The sequence below is a fragment of the Kogia breviceps genome, chromosome 3 (genome assembly GCF_026419965.1).
Source record: "Kogia breviceps isolate mKogBre1 chromosome 3, mKogBre1 haplotype 1, whole genome shotgun sequence".
Taxonomy (NCBI): domain Eukaryota; kingdom Metazoa; phylum Chordata; class Mammalia; order Artiodactyla; family Physeteridae; genus Kogia; species Kogia breviceps.
The window spans coordinates 153,463,902-153,488,162 of record NC_081312.1 but is presented as its reverse complement, the minus strand read 5'-3'; the positions used below and the strand labels follow the sequence as shown (position 1 = coordinate 153,488,162).

Genomic DNA, 24,261 nt, shown 5'->3' with positions numbered 1-24,261 from the left:
GATCCACATAAAGCACTTAGCAGAGTGCCTTGTATGGTACATGCTAAGCAAATCATAGTGGTCGAGTTATTAAATCCAAATGACTGGGCATTTTAAAACAAGCCAAAACCTGGTACTGATGAGATGACTACACATACCTCGAGGGGCAGTCCCAGATGTTACAGGGCTGGAACCCAGCCATCGGCTTCTGGAGGTGCTCACAGAAGGCCTCACTCACTTCCTGCCCGTTGGCCATTACGCACTGGGGTCTCTGAACTCGGGCTCCCAAGTGGCCGCAAGTGGCAGAACAATGTGTCCAGCTATCAAGCTCCCAGAAGGTCTCTGTGGAAAGAAAATGAATGTCATGACAGATGAGAAATGATGAGGGGCTGGAGACAACCCTGCCAAAGACCACCGCCAGCTGTTTTCTGGTTCGCTGCCTGTCTGGTGCTCTGAGTAGCACACTGAGAATAAGCCATCATACAGTGCAAGAGAGTCCTTTAAATCTCCTTTTCCCTCAACTAGCTTATTGTAATAACTGGTGGGAATGGCAGCCAGAACGGGGCCCTTGGACCACAGCCTGGGAAAGGGGCTACTGCAGACCAGCTGGATCTGCCAGAAAAATCTCAGAGAGAAGCTGGAGGTATCCTGTGCAGTGCGCTGGCTCCTCAGGACTCTCCAAGCAGAGCCAACAGGACAAGAGTGGAGGGTCTCTCAGGGGATGCCCTAATGGGTTCTGTTTCTCCAAAGTGGATCAGGCCGAGAAATGAAAGATGTTTAGCAGGGAGCAGGGATTAAGCAGAAATGTTAAAGTTGCATTTCAGTTCCATTCTTACTTTTCCATTAATTCTGAATCTAAACTTCAGATAAGTCCTGAAACTGCATACATAATTTGTCCTGGAGACATCGAGAAAGATGAAAATGGGAGTTTCCTTTAGAAACGTTGAAGCTGACCCCCTCCAATAATTATAGCGGTTTTTTCTTTAATCCCCATTCCAAGCAGCCTTTCCCTTCCCTTTTGACACATGGGAAAAAGATGAGGAAGGACACGATGATGACACATTTGTGTATGATCACAGAAAATGCCAGTTTTTTTGTAATAATCAAATAATTGATAGCTACCAGCTGTGTCCAGAGGCTTCCTCACAGAGGGACTGATTTCTTTAACTTGTTTTCCCAGTTTTCCTTTTGATTTTGCATTTTTTGTCCTAAGTTGCATATGGTATCATTTGCAAAGGAGAAGAGAATATATTTTTAGTTGCCTCTCCCCCCAAGGATTACAGTTTATTTAGAACAAATTTTTAAAATAGCTAAGTTTATTGAGAATTTTCCAGGCGATAGGTATTGAGTTAAACACTTTAACATCAATTTTCCATTTAATCCTTATGGCCATGTTGTGAATTAGATTAGTTTTACTTGCAGAGGTGGACACTTAAAAAAACTAAGTGACTTTCCCAAGGTCCTTCAACTGGATTGGAGCCCAGTGTGTCTGTCTCCAAATCTCTTTCTAGTCTGTCACATTTCACAAAGACACCTTAATGATTCAAGGCAGGACACACGTGCATTTCTTTAAAAAAATATGTATTTTTTGATTGAGGTATAATTCATATACAGTAAAATGCTCAGATATCAGGCATGTGGTTTTATGAGTTTTCACAATTGTATGCACTTATGTAACCGTGATCCAAAGCAAGGTATATAACATTTCATCACCCCTATAATTTACTCCTGCCTCTTTTTTAATCAATTCCCCCCCCACCAGGCAACTACTTCTTCATTTCTATTAATATACCTCAGTACTAGCTGTTCTTGGACTTCCTACGATACGTACTCTTGTGTTTGGCTTTTTTTGCTTAACATAATGTTTTTTAGATATACCCATATTTTCCTGTATATCAGTCATTCATTCTTTTATTTTTATTACTGAATAATATTTCATTGTATGAATACACCCACAAAGTTACACCTTTTTCTCATAAACATTTCTGATTTTCTTAACTCTGCCTCTCTCCCTTGGCCTCCTAAAGAGTTTTGCAAGCTTGAAATACCTAGATCGGGTTCTTGTGACCAAGTAGTGATATGTGTGGAAAAAAATATTTGTGAAAGAAGACAAATGAAAGAATTGATTGCATAGATCTTAGCAAATCTTCCCTCTATTAATATTTACCAAGTTAGCAATTGTTTTGCAACTAGAAAACCAATGTCTGCATTACCACCAATAATAATGCAGATTTGGGATATGACGTCTGTGGGCTTCCTCAGGAGTGAAGTTTTTTTTTTTGTTTTTTTTTTTTTTTTCCCCCTCGGTACGCAGGCCTCTCACCGTTGTGGCCTCTCCTGTTGCAGAGCACAGTCTCCGGATGCGCAGGCTCTCACGGGCCCAGCCGCTCCGTGGCATGTGGGATCCTCCCAGACTTGGGCACGAAGCTGTGTCCCCTGCATCGTCAGGCGGACTCTCAACCACTGCACCATCAGGGAAGCCCAGGAGTGAATTTTTTTTTTTTTTTTTTTTTTGCGGTACGCAGGCCTCTCACCGTTGCGGCCTCTCCCGTTGCGGAGCACAGGCTCCGGATGCGCAGGCTCAGCGGCCATGGCTCACGGGCCCAGCCGCTCCGCGGCATGTGGGATCTTCCCGGACCGGGGCACGAACCCATGTCCCCTGCATCGGCAGGCGGACTCTCAACCACTGCGCTACCAGGGAAGCCCAGGAATGAATTTTTTTTTAAAATGTTCAACATCGAAGATAAAAGTTGAATCCCCGAAGGTTGAGGGGGAAGGGAAAAGCTAGTTGGATGCCTAGGAATAATTTTACTTATTGCAAAGTGTAAAACATGGAGGGTCTTTTAACTAAGTCCTTTTCTTAGCACATGCCTGACCACCAGCAAATCCCCCCCAAAAAACCCAAATCCCAGAGACCTGAAGGTAAGGGTTCTCTTGTTGGCCCATTACTGTTGGTTCCAGTGTTGGATGCCTGGAGCATATGCTGTTTATGGACCTTGGGAAATAGAAGTTTACTGCCTGACTGTCTTTGTACTGAGACAAAAAAAAAAAAGGAACACTTGTTTACCAATTAGAAGTTATCTAATTCTTGTTCCAGCTTGGGTGTTCTGAAAGACGACAACTCCTGGGAAATAATTCCTTTGCAATAGAATGCTCTGTCCCAGGACACTCAGGCTCCCACAGATCTGGGAGCTATGTGTGGGGCTGGGTGTGAGGAGTGCCACGGGGGCTTAGTTAGAGTTATCAACTATGCTAACATGTAGCATCTCTGCATGTTTTCAGGGTTTATAGCCTAACTAACAAGGTAGGAAAAAATATATTCACCAGAATTCCAAAAGGGACTGGAGGAAGCAGCTGGGGCTTAGAGGGCTCTTCCCCTGCAGACAGCTTTGGGAACAGAAGAAGGGTGATGTCTCATAGAGGACCTCACATGGTGAGGAGTGCATGAGTGTAAGAGCAGAAGGATGGTGGAGGAATGCTGTGTATTGTGTGATGTAAGACATTCTTGATTCCTCAGTCATGTGACCAAAGTCACGAGCTGCCTGACTGGAGAGACTTCTGAGAGAAGAGGCGTGCAGGGCAGAACTGAGACACCCAACAGACTCATGAGTGGAGAGGGGGAGAGGCAAGGAATAAGGCTGGGACTTCTCAGGGAGCTTGGGGAAGGCACTCGAGAATCAGACAGGTTAAGCCTACCCCGTTTGTTGACAATATTCCATATTAAGATCCTAGAGGACCACAGAGGCTCTTTGGGAAGGGCCACATGGAGGTACACCAGTGCCTTTCTGATCACTGAGAGTCAGGGAGGGCAGTATGGAGAACACTGAAAGAGATGACTATATATTTGGGCTCTAGTAAAGCTTTCTTTTTTTTTTAAGAAGTTTATTTATTTATTCATTTATTTTTGGCTGTGTTGGGTCTTCGTTGCTGCGCGCGGGCTTTCTCTAGTTGTGGCGAGCGGGGCCTACTCTTCATTGTGGTGCACGCGCTTCTCATGGCGATGGCCTCTCTTTTTACGAAGCACGGGCTCTAGGCATGCGGGCTTCAGTAGTTGTGGCATGTGGGCTTAATAGTTGCGGCTCACGGGCTTAGTTGCTCTGTGGCATGCAGGATCTTCCCGGACCAGAGATCGAACCCATGTCCCCTGCATTGGCAGGTGGATTCTTAACCACTGCGCCACCAGGGAAGTCCTCTAGTACAAACTTTCAATGAGTAGCACGTTTCCTCATTTATACAATGGGATAAAAGATTACTGCCCCCAACACTGTGCTATTGTAAATATCTAAAGAGTTCATGAACATCAAAGTGCTTTGTGCATGACACCTATTCCAACTCCCCATCTATTTATGTCTCTGGGTTCCTCTAACTGCCAACAAGAAAAGCCATGGAGAAAGCTCTTTCCATAATCCTTAGTTTGGCATTGGATTCTGTAATCTCATACCAGTTCTGCCAGTGACTCAGTTTTATTCATTTATGAAACATTTAATACTTAACACCTGTGTTCGGTGCTGGAGATACAAAGGACAATAATAAATGATCCCTAATGTCAGTCTAACTGACTTCTGTGATAACTCTCAATCACCTCCAAACTCTGTGGGGGAAAGAGGAGGAGTATTTATTGAGTCCTCAAACCCCTGCAAGTTAAAGCTCATTCTGGTGACAAGACTTCCGTGAGCTCTAGATCGTATCCCTGACAGACAAAAGCAGAAGAAGTCAGCTTCTCACCCTGTGCCGGGGGCTCACTGCAATGACCTTCCCCAGATTACAATACTGACCCCACTACAAGGTGTCTTAAGACTCAATTGATTAGTATTTGTTGAGCACCTACTGTGTGCCTCCTACTCTATTATATTCTTAGGAGTGCAAAAGAAACATTAGACATGGTCTGTACCATTAAGGGACCCACAATTTAGCTGAGGAGACATAAATGAAAGAAGAAACTATTGGAGACCAATGTGTGTTAGGACTTAGGGGGACCAAGGGGTGAGACCACAGAAAGGAGGTCCAAAACAATCAGAGACGGATTCACACAGAAAACAGGAATCAGTTGGCCCTACAGGATGGGAGGTATTGGGGCAACATGATAAAGGCAGTGAGTAGTATACATGCAATGAGCACTTTTTCTGGGTGAGCAATATGAATGGAAGCCACACTTCCAGGGAAGCAGCATGGGGTGTGTGTGTGGAGGGGGTTTGGAACACAGGGCAGGAAACCATGTTGCCTAGAACAGAGTTTAGTGCTAGCTTACAGTGGAGGTCAGGGAAAAGAATTAAGCAGATGTAAAGGCAGGATATGAAGGATCTTGATCCTGGGCAGAGAGTTTATATCCCATTGTAGGTTCTTAGGCAGAGAAGGAGCAGCAAGAAAGTCACAACCTTCTAAGAGAAGAACTGGTAAGACAGACAGATTTAGTGCTCGTTTGTGAGTGGGCAGTGGCAGCAATAGTTAAAACCATTTAATGTCCACTTGTTTACTCCTCGACCCCAGAATCAACCAAACCAGGTCCTACTTTGTACATGTTATAGCACTTGAAGGACAACAAGAATTTGACGCTTACCCAGCAAGTGGAGGATGGATGTTGCCATCGCCTTTCCAACAGCATTGGTGGCTGTACAGACATAGGTCCCTTCACTTTCAAGGGAAACATTCTGCAGCAACAGGGATCCATTGAAAAGCAAGGAAATATTGTCACTCAGAGATCCTCCTTTCTTCAACCAAGTTACATGAGGTTGAGGGACACCTTTGGAAGAAAAACAAATATGACAAAGGCAAATTCCTTTAAGAATAGGGCCACAGGACCATATGCAAATACCATTTAGCATTTTGACCACAAGTCAGGAAATGGGTTTAATCACATATAATAGGAAAAACGGCCCTTTCTATTTCTATAGCTCCTCTATGGCAGGTGGGGGATGCTGCTGAAGCAAAGGGCTTTGGTCTACTGAGCACCGGGTTGGTTTATGTATATAAGTCAAGGAATAGGAGCCAAAGAGGGTGGGCTTGCTCTGTATTGGGAAGGGAGAGAAATTTGAAGTTGAGTGGGGGTAACAGGAGAGTGGTTGGAAAAGAGGAGCTGATTAAGCCGGATGAATGTGGAGGCAGAGACACAGAGAGAAATTCCTAGCAGTGGGTTGTCACAAAGAAGCCTTTTGGAAACAAAAGTATCGAGTATGCTGTGCAAAAGGCAATGAACGTTCCTCCCTTCAGGTGGAATAAAAAATCTTTAGGGAAGTAGATTTTGTTCATCCATGCTTTTGTGAAAGAGGATAATTTCAGGGCACAAAAAGAAGTGTTGCGGGCTTCCCTGGTGGCGCAGTGGTTGAGAGTCCGCCTGCCGATGCAGGAGACACGGGTTCGTGCCCTGGTCCGGGAAGATCCCACATGCCGCGGAGCGGCTGGGCCCGTGAGCCATGGCCGCTGAGCCTGTGCGTCCGGAGCCTGTGCTCCGCAACGGGAGAGGCCACAACAGTGAGAGGCCCGCATACCGCAAAAAAAAAAAAAAAAAAAAAAAAAGAAAAAAAAAAGAAGTGTTGCATTTTAAGTTTGGGTCAATGTAGGGGTGAGCAGACTGTAAGCAACATTTCTGGACACAGAGAGGAGCGTGAGGAATTGAAAGAATTTCTTCCCCCACATCTTGAGAAGTCTTAGCAGTTTGCTGGGCTGTGGGAGGTGAAACTACGAGGAATCTCCTTTCGTTCTTTTTTTTTTTTTTTTTTTAACGTCTTTATTTGGGTATAACTGTTTTACAATAGTGTGTTAGTTTCTGCTTTACAACAAAGTGAATGAGTTATACATATACATATGTTCCCATATCTCTTCCCTCTTGCGTCACCCTCCCTCCCACCCTCCCTATCCCACCCCTCTAGGTGGTCACAAAGCACACAGGTGAACTCCTTTCTTCCTTAAGAGCTGGGGCAGTCTCCGGTGATCCAGCAGGGCTACTGGTTTTGAGGATGTCCTTTCTTCCTGCGGTGCTCTGGCTAGAGAGGCTATGGCAGACATGGCAAGGCTTTCTGACCAGAAAGACATGGCATTGCTGTAATCATCATGACATCTACAATGCACCTTACAAGAGGCAAAACACATGCTCCATGAACACTGAGACACTTTCTCACGATTATTCCCAACTCCTAGGAAGCAGTCATTGTTAGCTCTGTTACAGCTGAGGAAGCTAGTCAAGTCAAAACTAGCTCAGAACGTAAATACACAGAGAAGTGCTAATCACAAGTGCATATATATAGTTTTGTAGTTTCTTCTACAAATATAAATATGGAGAGGTTAAACTTTCCTAAGGTCAACAACTAGTAAACACTGGATCTGAGATTCACATCCATGCAGCTTACTCCAGAACTTACCTTTTAACCACAATGTAGGTAGGTCTTGTATATTTCTTGATAGATTTATTCCTAGGCATCTTATACTTTTTATGGCCATAGTAAGCAGGCTCTTTTAAAGTATATTTTATAGTTGTTTATTCCTGACAATTAGGAAAGCAATGAACACTCACGTCTTTATCTTGTATCTAATCATCTTACTAAAGTTTATTATTCTGAATAGTTTTCAAATGATTTTGGTTTTTTAAAGGTAAACAATCACATCACTTATATGTAATGACAATTTTATCTCTTTTTTCCTATATTTATACCTATAATTTCTATTAACTATTGCATTGTATTAGCTAATGTCTCTAGAACAATGCTGAATCATGTTACAGCAGGCAAATTTGTCTTGTTTCCAGCTTTAAAGGGAACATTACTAATATTTCATCCTTAAGCACGTTGTTTGCTTTTGTTTTCTGTTAGCTGTTGTCAAATCAAAGAAATTTCCTTCTGTTTCTAACTCACGTGGAAATTTCTAAACCTTTGAGCTAATATTTAGTTTATTTTAATTGGATTTTTTAAAAATTAAAGTATTTAAAGTTATTAATTTTCCTTTGAGTACAGCTTTGACTATATATCATATTTTGAGATGAAATAAACCATTACCATTATTTCACTCATTCAAAAATGTTTACAAAGTGCTTATTATATGTGAGACTTTATGCTGGTGCTAAGGATATGTGACCTAAGTTTCCTTCAGAAACTTGATTTTAGAAGCCTTAATTTTGTGGTCCTCTAGGATCTTAAGATGGAAGATTGTCAACAAACGGGGTAGGCTTAACCTGTCTGATTCTCGAGTGCCTTCTCAAAGCTCCCTGAGAAGTCCCAGCCTTAATTTTTAAATTTTAATTCCCTCCTTTAGAGGGAAACATGATTGCAATAAAAGGACATGAGGGCTTATGATAAACATAAACACTGGATGCCACTGACACGTGAAAGCTGTATTTAATGCAGACTGGAGAGAGGGGAAAGAGTCCCACATGAAGGAACATCTAAGCTAATACTTTAGGACAAGTAGAAACACGTCAGGTGAAGGGGGTGGATGTGGCGGTGAGACTGTTTTAGCCAGAGGGAACAGCGTGCAAAAAGGCACAGACACGAAGGAAAATATAGTGCATTTGGGGAATCATAAATTGTTTTTGTGTGTGTGTGGGGTACACGGGCCTCTCACTGTTGTGGCCGCTCCGCGGCATGTGGGATCTTCCCGGACCGGGGCACGAACCCGTGTCCCCTGCATCGGCAGGCGGACTCTCAACCACTGCGCCACCAGGGAAGCCCATAAATTGTTTTTTATGACTGAAGCTTAAAGTACATGGAGTAGGAGTGAGGAGAGATGACTACAGAGGTCAGCAAGTACCCATAAAATGAAAATTTATTATCCACGGTAAGGAGTTTGGTGGCATTTATCCTAAAGGAAATAGGAAATAGTTTCATTCTTTGAAGCAGTGGTTAAAACTATCGGATTGCTGCTTCAGAAACATCGTTCTGGATGTGATGTAAAATGGGGACGAGGGAGGCAAGGGTCAGTAGGACCACTTAGGTGGTTACGAAAGCAATCGAGGTGAGATGCAAAGGGTGCTGAAACAATGGTGGGAGCAAGGGATCTGGAGAGAATAGATTCACTTAGTAAATATTACAGAAGAAAAATCAGTAGGATTTGGTGACTGATGTTCTACACGGGAGTGAAGGAGAAAAAGGACTTAAGGATGACATGCAGATAGAGGGTGGTGCCATTCATTGAAACAGGGAAAATAAGAGAAGGAGCAGACCTGCATGATAAATTCTTATAAGCATGTTGCGGCCTGAGAGGCAGGTGTCGAATTTTACACATACTGGCGGGAACACTCCGGGGACGAGGACCAGTGGGCGCCATTGTCATGCTCTCCCTCTGCTGTGCTCCAGAGCTTCAGAATCTCCCAGAAGAGAGCTTTTACACAGGTCTGCCCTGATTTTTGTGGCTGCCACCTGCGGATGCCTCTGGAGGACAGGGCAGCCTGTGTTCCTGGTCCCTTGAGACCGTAATAATTGGTGTCACCCAGAAAAGAGCTCATACTCCTATCTGGCACCCTCATTTTTGTGATCGCTGTCAGGGGAAACCTCTGTATCACATGGCTCTGGTGGCCAATGGGCCTTATACTTGTGGGTCCCACAGGATTGTGGCCAATGGGGAAAGAGTTCTTAAACAGGTACCGCCCCCCAGGGCACAGCAAGAGGCCACAGACCCAGGTGCTCCTTCTTTCTGTGAAGGAGGCCTATTAGCTAAGCATCATGACTGCACCCGAGGGGCAGGCTTCTGATTAAACATGTATCTTGGGGTTGACTATGATCCCTTGCAGAGACCTCTGAGGGTGGGAGCTATCTTCATGCTCACCCTCTGCCATGCTCCGGGGTGCCAGTGTTTCCTGCAGGCAAGCTTTACGTGCATCCAGTGCCCTGGTTTTTACCTCTGGTATCCTGTTTTTATTTTTATTTTATATTGGAGTATAGTTGATTCACGACGTTGTGATAGTTTCGGGTGTACAGCAGAGTGATTCAGTTATACATACATGTGTATCCTTTTTCAAATTCTTCTCCCATTTAGGTTATTAAAGAATACTGAGCAGAGTTCCCTGTGCTATACAGTAGGTCCTTGTGTGTTGTCCATTTTAAATATAGCAGTGTGCACATGTCAGTCCCAAACTCCCCATCTATCCCTCCCCCCAACCATGCTTTCCCCAGGCTAACCATAAGTTCATTCTCTAAGTCTGTAACTGTTTCTGTTTTGTAAGTAAGTTCATTTGTATCTGGTACCCTGGGTTTTGTGGCTGCCACCCAAGGGATGCTTCTTGATCTGGTGGCTCTGTTAGCCAAGGTTGGAAGGAGTGGGTGTGGGGTTAGCGGTGGGATGGAGGTGGGGGAGGTGGAGGGTGGCGGCTTGCATTCCTGGGTCCCACAGGACTGTGGCAATCAGAGAGGTAGTTCTTGGCAGGCTGCCACTGCCAGGGCACCACACAGACAACGGACTGAAACACACCCTTAGTCTTTCTATGAAGGAGGTCTCTGCTTGTCCTGGAGTTTTGGCCTGAGGGGCTGGCTTCAGGTCTGGCTCACATTTAGTGGCCTATGGAGTTGCTTTTCAAGGAACGTAGGCTGTAGAATGTAGCACCCCTTGGCGCTCTCCCTCCGCCTCGCGCTGGCTCACCACTATCACCCAGAAAAGGAACTTACACACTCATTTGGGGCCCTGCTTTCAGCAGCTGCCACCCAGGGGACCCCTCCAAATCTTCTGACGCTGGTGGGCATCAGGGGTTACACTTACAGTCCCAGAGGACTGTATATATCTACATACTTAAAGGAAAAACTGATCCTGAGGGTCAAGCTTGCAGTCAGCCTGAATCTAGGTTCTGAGAGCCTCCCGTTTGAGACACTGACAGGTCTTAGCACATCCTCAACTATGAGGAGTTGTTAAATACATACAGTAAGTCCCCTACATACAAACCTTCAAGTTGCGAACTTTCAAAGATGCAAACGTGCATTCGCGTGTCCAATCACGAAGTTAGTTCACGTGTCTACAGTACATTGTCACATCGCGTGCATCTTCTACAAGTGGTTGTGCTTTTGTGTACTTTACTGTACAGTACTGTATAGAGGGCAGTAGTACAGTATCTTTAGTTCAAGCCCAGGATGTCTGGAAGCAAGTGTAAAAGCAGCAGTGATATAGCTGGTACTTTTCAAGGTAATGTACTGTAAGATTTAAAATGTTTTCTTTATTTTTTCTGTTTGTTTTTTTATGTATTATTTGTGTGAAAAGTATGACAAACCTATTACAGTTCAGTACTATAGAGCCAATTGTCTTAGTTGGGTACCTAGGCTAACTCTGTTGGACTTGCCAACGAATTAAACTTACGAACGCGCTCTTGGGACGCAACTCGTTCATACGCAGGGGACTTAACTGTAGTAGGCTGCTTGGACAAGCACAAAGGTTAGAGAGACAACCAGGAGCTGAGGCAGAGCTGAATGACAAGGTTCATCTCCTGCATGAGGCTACTCCTTCAAAACTGGGAAAGGTTGTTGCTTCATCTCTATAGAAGCCAACACAGACATAGAGTGGTTGAATGGATGAAAAACCAAGACCCATCCACATGCTGCCTACAAGAGACTCCCTTTAGGTGTAAGGATACACACAGACTGAAAGTGAAGGGATGCAAAAAGATATCCCATGCAACTGGAAGTTAATTTCATGAGGAAAACTGTAAAATCACACAGATGTGGACACTGAAAAACATGCCACTGAACAACCAATGGATCATCTTGCTTTTCTAGATTTTCTTGGGACATAGCACATACACTACCTAAGATTGACCTTGGTGATACAGTGGATGCTCTCGTGTGCTTCTTGAGTGCTAGTTCAATGCCATTTTTACCGCCTAACCTCAGCATTCTGACTCAGAGCTCTAATGAGCAGAAATTCCTCCTGGCCCCATCTAGATAGAGCCCAACCAGCATCTCTGCTCCCAGTGCTGACTATACTTGGTATCTCTCTTACACACTTTATTTTTATTTCAAAGGGTAACATTAGGAAGAGCAAATCAGGTCTCCCTCTTTTCTGCCTACAGACCACAGAAGTAAATCTGCAGTTTCCTGAAAGCCTCAGACCATACTGCTCAAAAATGTCAAGAGTAAAGATGAGAGACTAGGTTAAATTTCTCTTGGGATTCCTTTCAGCTGAAAGATAGGTGTGAGATAAATTCATCCGTTCATCCATCCACCCACCTGTCACTTTATATATTTACTCAACTCACTTTTATTATGTACCTCCTATGACCAGCACTCTTCTTGAGCATTATTACTGCATTAATCTCTCACCTCTCCAGTAGATCATGAGCATAGCGCCTAGCAAAGAGTAGACAAATGAGTATTTGCTGAATGCATAAATGAGTGAACTACTAGAAGAAAATTATATCCCAAAGATTTGTCAGCATGACTTCCTGGTTATTCACGCCAGTGTTCTCTTCCAAGTGGCAAAGATAAAATGCTGACTCCATTATTAAAAATCTTCATAAATTCAGACGCTATTATTTTGGAATCTGTGGTAATTTAGAAAAGGGCGGTATTAGCTGGGAGGAAAATAACCTCCGTGAATATTTTGAGGCAAAAAATGTGAAACATTTCAGAAATCCTTTCAAACACTTAACTAGCCTCTGTATATGTGAATTTAAATTGTTATTTATTAATTAAAGGGATTCCTTTAAGACCTCTGCTAAGTCATTCTCTCTTGAGTAACTGAACATTTTTTAAAGCAACACTAAGTTTGAAAATATTTTACAATTTAATTTAATTTTATTTTATCTCCTGCAACTAGTCCCAATTAAGGGGAGTTTTCTCAAGTTATAAAACCTCTTACAGTGAGAGACCCTGAAGCACTTCACATATATTGGCTTATTCATTATGCCTCTATCATAAGAAGCATGCAAGCAACAGTGCTGTCAATTCTAAATTGAAAACAGGTGTACTAAAGCCCTTCAGCCAGGTAAAACAAGCCACGTGGAGTCCTCGGGGAAGAGCACTCCAGGCAGGAGGAACAGCTCACGCTTCAGCCCTGAAGCAGGGTTCTTACCATGGGGTCCCTGAACCTCATGTAGGTCCACAGATGGAATTCAGGGGTTTGTGACCTTTCCACTTACTCCAGCTGAGATGTAGCATTTCCATCAAATAGGAACATAAGCAACAAACCAAGGTAGCAGTACCTTGGACGAAAATATCTGGAAATCACAGATATTTTCACATCACATTATAATTCTTACAGATATCTCACAATATCTTTTATACCATCACTACTTCAAAACTATGGTATTTATTGGATGAATGTTAGCTTTTCAATTGAATGCATTAGTAAAAAAACATGACTAGATCGCATACTTGCTTTATTAATATTGTGATATCTGTATTTTGATTATAATTGGTTTTCTTTGTAATATATATAGTCTGCATCTGAAAACACTGTTCTGAGAAGCAGTTCCCTAGGCTTCATCAGACTAGACGTCAGGGCATGCTTCTCTTATTTTGGAAAAAGATAAAAGAACACTGGCTGCAGGGATGTGAGCAAGGTCAGAGAAATGGCAGGTCAGGTGGGGACGCAGATCACAGAGAGCCTTATAGGTCATTGTAAGGCTCTGATTTTATTCTAAAGGCTTTGAAGAGTTGTGTGTTCTGACTCTTGATTTTAAAGGACTACTGTGACTGCTACGTTGAGAGTAGATTGTAGGGGGCAAGGGCAGAGAGGGAGACCAGCGAGGAGGCTGTGATTACAATCCAGCCTAGAGGTAATGGTGGGTTGGAGCAGCTTGGTAGCAACTGAAGTGGTGAGAAATGTTCAGATTCTGGATATATTTTGAAGGTGGATATATTTTGAAGGGTTTCTCTGGGGAATGGGGGATTGATGGATAGAGGGCTATGTCAGAGAGAAATGCAGGTCAAAAATGATGTCAGGATTTTAGGCTCACGCAACTGAAATAAAGGCACTGCCATTCTCTGAGACTCAGAGAAAAACTCCATGAAGAAGCAATTTTGGGAGAAAAACTCAGGCATTCAGTTTTGGATAAGTTAGGTTTGAAACATCTGATATTCACTGGGAGATGCTGAACAGGCACTTGGATCTGTTCACCTAGAGCTGAGAGGAAAGGTCTGTGCTGGAAATACAAATCAAGGAGTTGTCAGCATACAGATGCCATTTGAATCCTTGGGCATGAATGAGGTTGATGAGGGAGTGAGTACAGCTAGAGAGCAGAAAATGTCTGAGGACTAGTCCTGAGGTACCTTAACTTAGAGATCAGAGATGTGAGGCAAAGCCGGCGGAGGAGGCTGAAAAAGAACAGGTGATACGGTGGGTGTAGAACTGGGAGCGTGGTTTCCCAGAAGCTGAGGAGAAAGTATTTCGCGAAGGAGGGAATAGCAACTGTCAAATGCAGTCACTGCCAAGTGAAAGGTCTGAGGATTGACCACTGAATTGGCAACCCACAGACTTACATGGTGGGCCTGTTGGTAACCTTGACGACAGCTCTGAAGGTTGAGTGGCGCTGATAAACTTGGCTGTAGTGAGCTCACGGGAGGATGAGGGGAGATGAAATTGGAGGCTGTACAAACTACTCGTGAGGCGTTTTGCTATGATGGAAATCGAGGAATGAGGCAGTAGCCAGGGGGGAGTGGAGTCAAGGTCAGGCTATCTAATGACGGCTTCACTCACCTGGAATTTGCAAACTCTTCCTAACCGTTCTCCCTGCTCCTACACTGGCCTTCCTTTCACTCTTTGATTCCCTACAGTCTATTTTCAACATGGTAGCCAGAGGGTTTCTCCTAAAATATAAGTCAGATCAGGTCATTCCTCCAATGGCTTCCATCTCATTCAGAATAAAAAACAAAGGGCTTATGATGGCTTATATGGCACTACGCGATCTGCTTCTATTATCTAAAAAAACAAACAAACAAACAAAATGCTGAGAGCCAGATTCTTGATGAAACCATTTATGTTCCTGAATCTAGATGTGTCCAAAGTTAGCTACACCCTAGGACTTTCCAGTTTCCAGGGCCAGTAACTTTCTCTATTTTTCTTGAGCCAGTTAGAGGTGGGTCTAACACTTGTAACCATGGGCGTCTGGACTAAAAACTTAGGTATGAAAACAACCCAGATGGCCAAATGGCCACAGCAGCACGCAATTCTGGGAACAAACTGGCATCATCGTGTTCCAAAAGAAAATGTTGGAGATAAGAAGTTTGCAATGAGGAGGGTGAGACCACAGCACTCTACACGACTAACCTGACCAAGTTCATCAGCTTTTAAGAACACAGTGATAATTCCTATGCTGACAATGCCCTCATCTGCCTGTCCAACCTGAACCCATCCCTCAAGTTCAACACCAACAGCTCCTAGACGTCTCCCATCCACAAGTCCCAAAGGTGCCTCAAACGCAGTAGGTCCTACAGCAAATTTGTTCTCCCTCTCCTCTTACCTCCCCATAGGCTTGTTCCACATCATCATTTCAGCACTGCATCTATCCAACCTCCCCACCTCAGAGCCTCAGAGCCACGCCCGGATCTCGCCTCTGCATCCTCCATGCTTCATTTGCCACCAAGTTAGAAAAAAAAATCACTTTTAACTTAGGGTGTTCCTGGATCATCTCCTCTTCTCCATTCTCATGGTCAGTGCTGTGGCTCAGAGCCAGAGTTCCTGCCTTAGTTACTGAAACAACCTCTTAGCTGGATTCCCCACTCTCCAACAATTCTTGTTTTTTAAAAAATTTTTATTGGAGTATAGTTGACTTATAACGTTCTGTTAGTTTCAGGTGTACAGCAACGTGAAACAGTTATACATATACGTATATCCACTCTTCTTTAGATTCTTTTCCCAAACAGGTCATTATAGAGTATTGAGTACCTCCTAGACCATTGATGGGAGTGTAAATTGGGACAACCATTATGGAGAACAGTATGGAGGTTCCTTAAAAAAGTAATTATAGAACTACAGTATGATCCAGCAATCCCACTCCTGGGCCAACAATTCTTCACGCAGCACAAGTCAGAGGGAGCCAAGTACTGAGCCTTGACTGCCTTCAGAAGCTCATGGCCCTGGCATTGTCAGTTCCACATCATTTAGCTCCAGCCACACTCCTAGCCTGACTTTCCAACCCTCCTGCCGGGTCTCTCCTTGCACAGACCTCAGACTGTAGCCAATTCCGTGTCCTGCAGCAAGCCTGCCCTTGCAGGCCAGCTGTCCTCACTCATGCTCTTCACTCTGGAATATTCCTACCTTTTCGTCTTCATGGGCCTGGTCACACCTCCTGGGACCTCCCACACAGAGCTGCTTGTCTACTCCTCCCAGTTCCTACGGTGTTTTATTCGTGCGGACACTGTCGCATTGACAACGTTACGTCATGGTCAGTATCGCGTCTTTCTGGGAGCTCCTTGCTGTCAGCTGAGCATGTAGGAGGTGCTCAGAAGAGTGTGTCGAATTGAAAGTGTTCAGGCTCTTCTTGGCGACGGCCATTCTGACTGGTGTGACGTGATACCTCATTGTAGTTTTGATTTGCATTTCTCTAATTAGCGATGTCGAGCAAAATTGGGTCATTTGTAGAGATGTGGATGGACCTAGAGTCTGTCATACAGGGTGAAGTAAGTCAGAAAGAGAAAAACAAATATCGTGTATTAACGCATATATGTGGAATCTAGAAAAGTGGTACCAATGAACCTATCTGTAGGGCAGGAATAGAGATGCAGACATAAAGAACGGACATGCGGACATGAGGGGGGAAGGGGAGGGGGAGACGAATTAGGAGATTAGGACTGACATATATACACTACCATGTGTAAAACAGATAGCTAGTGGGAACCTGCTGTATAGCACAGGGAGCTCAGCTCGGTGCTCTGTGATGGCCTAGATGTGTGGATGGGGGCGGCTGTGGGAGGGAGGTCCAAGAGGGAGGGGATATATGTATGCATATAGCTGATTCACTTCGGTGTACAGCAGAAACTAACACAACATGCATGGTGAAGCAACTATACTCCAATAATAATAATTTTTTAAAAAGCATTCAAGGCTCCTGTTGTGGACTGGATGTTCATGCTTCATTCCTCCCACCTCCACCACCAAATTCACCTGTTGAAGCCCTAACCGCCCACAGGATGGCATTTGGAAATGGGGCTTTGGGAAGGTAATGAGCTTTAGATGAGTTCATGAGGGTGCATCTCCCATGATGGGATGAGTACCCTTATAAAAAAAAAAAAAGGAAGATACTGGAGATCTCTCTCTCTTTCCATCATGTGAGGAAACAATGAGAAGATGGCTGTCTGTAAGCCAGGAGGAGTTCTCACCAGACACCGAGCCTTCAGGCACCTTGACCTTGGACTTCCCAGCCTCCAACACTGGGAGAAATAAATGTCTGCTGTTTTAGCCACCCAGTCTATGGTATTTTGGTATAACAGCCTAAGCTAAGGCAGCTGTAGAGGAGGACTTGACTTTGGAGTTGTTGCCTGTCATGGGGCTCACCCGTCCTCAAGGCCTTAGGAAACAGGTTCTGCTGCATTCACACCCCAGGCTGGCTGAGACCCTAAGGGAAGGACGTCACCTTAGAGCATCTAGCGGGGCGCAGTCTCAATTCCTGCAGTGCCGTCCTGCTCTGGCCGCACCGGCTCGGAGTGACCAGGCTCCTCTGGCTACCCAGGGCTCCTGACAAGCTCCAGAGCCTCTCCGCAGTTCAGCCGACCTGAAGTCTGAGCTGCAGGTGATTCCACGAGGGGAATGAGCTCCCGTTTCAGGGTGCTCCCTGAAGACACCCCACCTCAGTTGTTCTGAAACGCAGAGCAGGGGCTGGTGAGGATGGTGGTGTGAACGCTGTGCTCAGGAATTCTGCAGTTCATCTCAGCAGAACTTACCGTTCAGCAGAAATTTTTTTTAAAAAGGGAAATCTCCCAGCATGATGTTTTTGGAGTCCATTTTGGTCACTAGTTATTGTGATTCTCTATGACCTCCTAGTTGCTTTCAGTCTCCCGTGCCTGTGCTTACATCACGTGGTGTAGGAGATGACACGTCTGCCACTCTGACTGTCCCCCCACCAACAATCGCCTACCTTTACGCAGACAAGATCCATCCATCCACTGAATGCTCTGGAAGTGCCTACTATGTGCCCGCACTCCTCTAGGTACTGGGGTCCTAGCTTTGCTGGAATGCTGAACATCAGCTTCTCCCACCGTTAGGCTTTCAGCAGAGTACAAGGAGGGTAAGACTCCTCTCAGGAGTCGGCCTCTTTTTTCAGCAATCTAAGGAGACACACTCTATGGGCCTCTCACTTCGTATGAGGCCTCAGGCAACCATCAGCCAGCGAGTTTCCTCGGGGCTGAGACATGCAGACTGACCTCGGGAACACCAGAGCAGTGCATTACACACAGCAGGCGTGTTGAAACAAATTGAATGGAACAAACTACAGGTCAGAGAAATTGTTCTGATCTACAGTATACAACTCTGGTTTTCTTTTTTCTTTCTTTTCTTCTTTTTAAGCTTTAGAGCTCTTTCATTTTTTTAAAATATATATTTCTAAAATTTATTTATTTTTATTTTTTGGCCGCAAGGGGTCTTAGCTGCAGAGCACAGGCTCTTCATGGCGGCACACAGGCTTCTCTTCTAGCTGAGGCGTACGGGCTCAGTAGTTGTGGCGCACGGGCTTAGCTGCCCCGCGGCACGTGAGATCTTAGTTCCCCGACCAGGGATCGAACCCGTGTCCCCTGCACCGGAAGGTGGATTCTTAACCACTGGACCACCAGGGAAGTCCCTCTGGTTGTCTTCTCAAGAGGGTGATGCTTCTCCTTCAGAATATCTTGCAAGGTTTAGATGCGTGCATTTGTAGGCAGGGGCTGCGTAAGAGGGAGAGAAGAATATAGAGTTCCTATGGCGATCCCAGGAGGTTACGGGTGAGGACAGGAAGGCTGAGGGTGAAGGAGAACAGGGAGAAGAAGGGCTGAGTCATGACATGCCTTTGCCATGATCCCTGCATCTTTGGCCTTGCTTGAAAACCTTGCCAAATGCTTGGTATTAATGGATGTCCTCCTATGAGCAGAAACCAGTCAAGGAAGCGAGTTTTTCATCCTTGGTTGATGGAGGGCAAAAGAGAGACCATACGAGGTTGGTGCAAGAGAGAGTGAGAAGCAGAGGGTCCAGGGCAGTGTAAGCCCCCAAGAACTATCCGAAGTCACTTCCAGAAGGCTTTGGAATCTCCAAACCCTTCTGGAACTGAGAGGGGTCAGAGACAATTTAAACCTAAACCTCCACATGGCAAGGGTATGATACTGAGTTTACGCAGATAGTAATGTTCTACACAGACAAGGAATTTCAGAAAACAAAACTAAACTTGGCAACTTTTTAGATGTAAAGGGGGAGACAAAGGTCTCCAGTGCTGAGGAAAGGAGCTGACCCTGCAACTCAACACCTAGAGCATCACTGCACCTGTGAATGTTTTCAAAGAACTGCAGAGGCCAGAGGAAACTCACATGGAATTCTTTATGGTCTTTCAAACCTACAAATGTTTGCTCTGTTGAAACAGCCATAAAATGTCAGAAATAGTTTAAACTGATTTATCTAACCTCAAAGACAGGCTATTTCCCCCAAGACTTAGAGCTCAGAAATAGTCAACGTTCTGTTTCCACAATGCTGCAATCGTTTTTGAAAGGCAAATGTTATGGAAAAAAAGTTCAGAACTGGAAGGGCTGCGAAAAACGCGTGTTGCAAAAAGTCTGCACCTCTGGAGTGTCTTTAAAATAGTCACTGTTTAAAGACAAATTTCCTTCACCCTTGAAGGGCTCATGAAATATTCTATACTATAAAATCCTTGACCTCTTCACACTGCTCTAAAATGCTAGATTTTTCTATCAGTGTATCACGTATATTACACTTGTATGTTTTGTTCATTGGTTTGTTTCCTCCAGCTACTCAACACTCATAGTCTCTTTTTCACAGATGAAAACTGAACATTTAAGCTACCACTAGTCACCTCCAGGGAATGGGAAGAAATGATGTTGCCAGTTTATAAGATTAGAGGCAAACTGAACACAGTGTAGGCAAAGCACAAAGGAATCCTTACTAATTGATGAAACAAATGAACAAGAAGTTCACAGTTTCAGTGTCAAAGAGAGTATCTCAAAGCTACTAGCACAAAAGGTACATACCCTTCTTGACTGGCGGGGTCAATCTTCACAGTGCAGTACATTTTGCAAGACATTTCCCTCTCTTGAGTTAACTGCATACCCTTTTGTTCTTTTGGCAATAGATATGTAACTGTGTTTTCTGGATATAAAGGATTTTCCTTCAATGAGGCCATATCCAGAACTTCCTCCAAATATAAGGCTCTGGCTTTTACCATTCACAGAATTCTCTCGAATAGCTACGGAAGTACGTCCTCTTTAGTAGAATTATGTTAACATATTGGCATAATCAGGTCCCCAAGTAATTTGATCTGAGGACCTTAGAAATAATCTGGGTCATAGCATCGATCCCCAATTCCATAATCAAGAGTCTTTCCTCAAAGGTGGTTTTTTTTTTTTTTTTTTTTTGTACGCGAGCCTCTCACTGCTGTGGCCTCTCCCGTTGTGGAGCACAGGCTCCGGACGCGCAGGCTCAGCAGCCATGGCTCACGGACCCAGCCGCTCCGCAGCACGTGGGATCTTCCCGGACCGGGGCACGAACCCGAGTCCCCTGCATCGGCAGGCGGATTCTCAACCACTGCGCCACCAGGGAAGCCCCCTCAAAGGTTTTTAAAACGTGTTTATTTTGCCATAGAGGAAGGGTGCCTGCCAGCAAGTCCTCTTCCTGGTGTGGTCATCCCTGACCTCTCAGCAACCCTGGACTCCTGCTTTGCTTGGGACTGAGCAGATCTCTCTAACTCCAACAGTCGTATCTCACAAGCACTCCACAGTTCACTGCTGGATAGTGTCCTCTGGGGTCCCGTTTATAGGCTAGAAAGGACCCCTGAGAGTTATTCTATATATTATCTGAAAACTGAAAACCTCCAGTGGTTCCCTGAAGAACAAGACTCAAAGTCAAAGCTGGTGCAAATCAAGCACAGGGATGCATGCTGGAGTTTACAAGTGGTGACAACCACTGACCCCAGCACAGGGAATTCCTCAACAGCAGCTCAAATGGGGATAATCTTGGGACATTTGGAGGCCCTTTCTGATAAACATCAATTTTGGTAATCTATCAATGTAACATTGGGACGTGGATGGACAAATAGCTTTGACACGTTCCTTAAAAGCTACATTCAATGTATGGCTTGTTTGGAAGTCATACACCATGACCTACAAGTTGATCTTGCTGCGGCCACCAGCAAACCCTGGGAACTACGTGTGGGCTGCTGTCAGTGGAGCTCCCGGAGTGATCTCTCGAGGCCTGGTTGACTCCCCAAGGCTACCTTTCCTTCTCCCTCAAGGCATTGACACTTCTCTTGTGTCTCTGAGCTGCCCCACTTACCCTGTTGAGCAGTTCCTCTCTTCTCAGGAGTGATGGGGAATAAGATTGTTTTCCTAGCTCCATAGCTTTGACACTTGTTGGAAGAGAAAAGCACAAAAGCCCTTCACTGTACGGGTACCACTGCTCACAACAGCTCATCCTCCGGCCCCGGGAACCTCACCGTTCTCACCTCACTGTGGGTAACGCTAAGATTTTCTATGTGCCTTCTCTCCACTAGGGACTTAGTTGCTATTCTCTTTTATCACTTGGAAAATTTCTACTAATTTTTAAAAGAGCCATCTTAAGGCCGCTCTTCCATGACCCCCTCTGACACTGAAGCTGATTCCTCCTCTGTGGACCTTTGAACATGCTGACATGCCTATTCCACCTTCAGAATGAGCCCAGAGCATGGCCCCGGCCCTGCCATTTAACCCCAGTTTCTGGTTCACTCCTTGTTACCCACTGTTTCCTAAGGGAGAGTCTCTCAATTTTGAGATAACATTTGAGATAAGTTCCAGGAGACACTTTGGCCCCACTTACTGGCTAAAGCACTGGCTCTTAAATTAAGGTAATTACCTTAACCTTGGCTACACATTAGAATCTTCTTGGGAGTTTTAAAAAACCTTGATTTCCAGGCCATACCACGGACAAATTAAATCAGACTCTCTCGGCAGGGTGGGGTGGGGTCGGAGGTGATGTCCAGGCCTGAACTGACACTACCCATGGTAATAAAATGGCTTGAGCAGATTGTCTGTCAGTCATGAAAATGAACACATGGGTATTCAATTATCAAATACATAACTGGCAGGAATAAATGAATGAAAAATAAGAAGAAACAGAGGGGCTCCTAAATTGGGATGTTACCAAAGATGCTGAAATTCTATGCTGGTCCTCTGTTATCGCACCCTAATGTGGGGTGTTCTCCTCACAGTGACTCTTTTTCTAACATCAGTAGTTCCTGAATGCCTTTTTCAGGCTGTACCAAGAAGCTTTTTAAAATTTCTGGAGATTGAATTCCAACTAAATTTCCTCTCCTCAAGTCCCCACCTCCTGTGGGTCCTGTGCACCCTGCTCTCTCTCTAGGAAGGCGCGATTAGGGCAGAGGAGTGAACGTGGACAAACAAGTCATCCCAGGGCTTCTGATGGTTCTGTGTGTTTAACACGAGAAGGATTCCTCCAGCCTCCACAGCTATCCTGAGCTCTCCACCCACGTCCAGGGGATCTCAGAGCATAAAAGAGCTCAAGTTGAGACCCCTGGGGGGCAGAGAGCAAGTAGGCCCTTTCTACCAAGAGAAGCAGATACGATTGGTTTGAGGCGTTGTCTCTTACTGCCTTTAAAGAAAAGCTCCCCAGCTGCTCCCTAGCAGATCTCAGACAGGTCTGGGGAGCTCAGCACCAACCACGCTGGCTTCCGCTCTGACAGCATCTGAGGAGCCAAGAGGACACAGGGCCCGCCCCAGGCATCACTCGGAGACCCAGGGGAGTGAAGCAACTTGTCACATTATAAAACTGAGCTTCAGAAGATCACCCAGAGAAGACCTGAAGTCGGAAAGCAAAGAGGAGGAGCCCAGGAGGAACCCTGCCTACAGGATCAGCATCCAGCAGGCTCCCCCAGGACCCAGTCATTACAGTGCAGGTGGGCTTAGTGCGTCTTCATATCACAACTGTGGTAATAAAAAACCATGGGGGTAAGAGCTGTCATGGCAGAGAGCTTATATATTAGTTTGGGAGTCATAAGCCCTATTCTAGTGTTCCAACCAGTGGCTTTCAAACAGTAGCAGAACCGATTCTTAACCTTTTTTTGTATACATAGAAGGAAGTCCAATTGACAAAACTGCAGAAATGTGGAGGTCTCTTAGTTTGTACTGTATGCTGTGGGAGAGGCTAGGTAAGGTTGAAAGGTAAGTTTGGGGTCCCTGACAAGGCTCCATGGAACCTACAGTGTGAAACTCGGTTTCTTCACTGGTCTGTTGATGGCGCATAGAAGAAAGGTGCATGGTGGTTTGGAGGTCAGAGGATAAATGGGCACAACGTGAAATTACATGATAAAAGGCCTTGTGGGTCAGCTCTTTTTACAATGTGAAGGGGTGAAGGTTAACACAGGGCTGGGTGTCTGTGAGGTTTTTCAGGGCAGAGACACACATTGGAGGGACTGATGACACGAGTGGGGAATAGCTATGTGGGGAGGAAAGAAGTGTTGCTGATGACAGGCCTGGCCCACGAGAGCTGTGGTCTGAATGCTTCAGGAGATGGCGGGACTCAGTCTCTGCAGACACAGAAGCCCAAGCACATGGCTTTTTGCAGTAAGTATGAAATGTGACAGGTGCTTGAATAGTCCTTTCTGTTTTTCATTCTGCACATGTAGCTAGCTACCTTATGCCAGCATTTCCTTCTACTTCTTGACTGTGTAGAGATTCATGTTTCCTCCAAATGGGAGATTGACATGGACCAAAGGAGAAGAAAATCATGTTCCAAAGAGCATTCAGAATCTTCAGCGGATCTTCAAAGAAAAGACAATTGCTTTACATAATCCAAGTATGAGTACAAAGAGGTCTGGGGCAAGTATATCAAGGGTTAGGTGAGGCAGCGAGGAGTCATTACCGCACGGTGCATGACTCGCCATGTTCCTTTCCTGCTACTGCAGTGATGGGCAAGGCATGCATCAAGGTGGGGCCTCAATCCTCCTGGGGACAGATGGGGACACTCAGGCAGACCTCTGGCCTAACACTGGCTGGCATCCTGCAGGCTGGCGAGAGGCCAGCCTCTCTGTGGACTCTGCCTGGATCCTAGACCTCCCACCATGGGACAGTCTCCAGTGGGCCCTGACTGCTGCTCATACCTGAGCCTCTGATACCTTGTCCCTAAGCTGCAGCACCTCCGAAGTCCTACCTCAGACCTCTGCTTTGACACTCTCCTTTCTGATTAGACCACCTGGGT

General features: G+C 45.1%; 1 protein-coding gene across 6 annotated transcripts in view; it reads right to left on the bottom strand.

The window, feature by feature from the left end:
- Positions 1–24,261, bottom strand: part of ADAMTSL3 (ADAMTS like 3) — a 468,377-nt gene that overhangs the window by 64,370 nt on the left and 379,746 nt on the right. For all 6 annotated transcript variants that reach the window (XM_067030016.1, XM_067030022.1, XM_067030019.1 and 3 more), the window contains 2 exons: positions 5,537–5,719; positions 138–321 (listed from right to left, as the gene is read on the bottom strand). In XM_067030016.1, the coding sequence (XP_066886117.1) occupies positions 138–321; positions 5,537–5,719 (367 nt within the window). The remainder of the gene's footprint in view (positions 1–137; positions 322–5,536; positions 5,720–24,261) is intronic.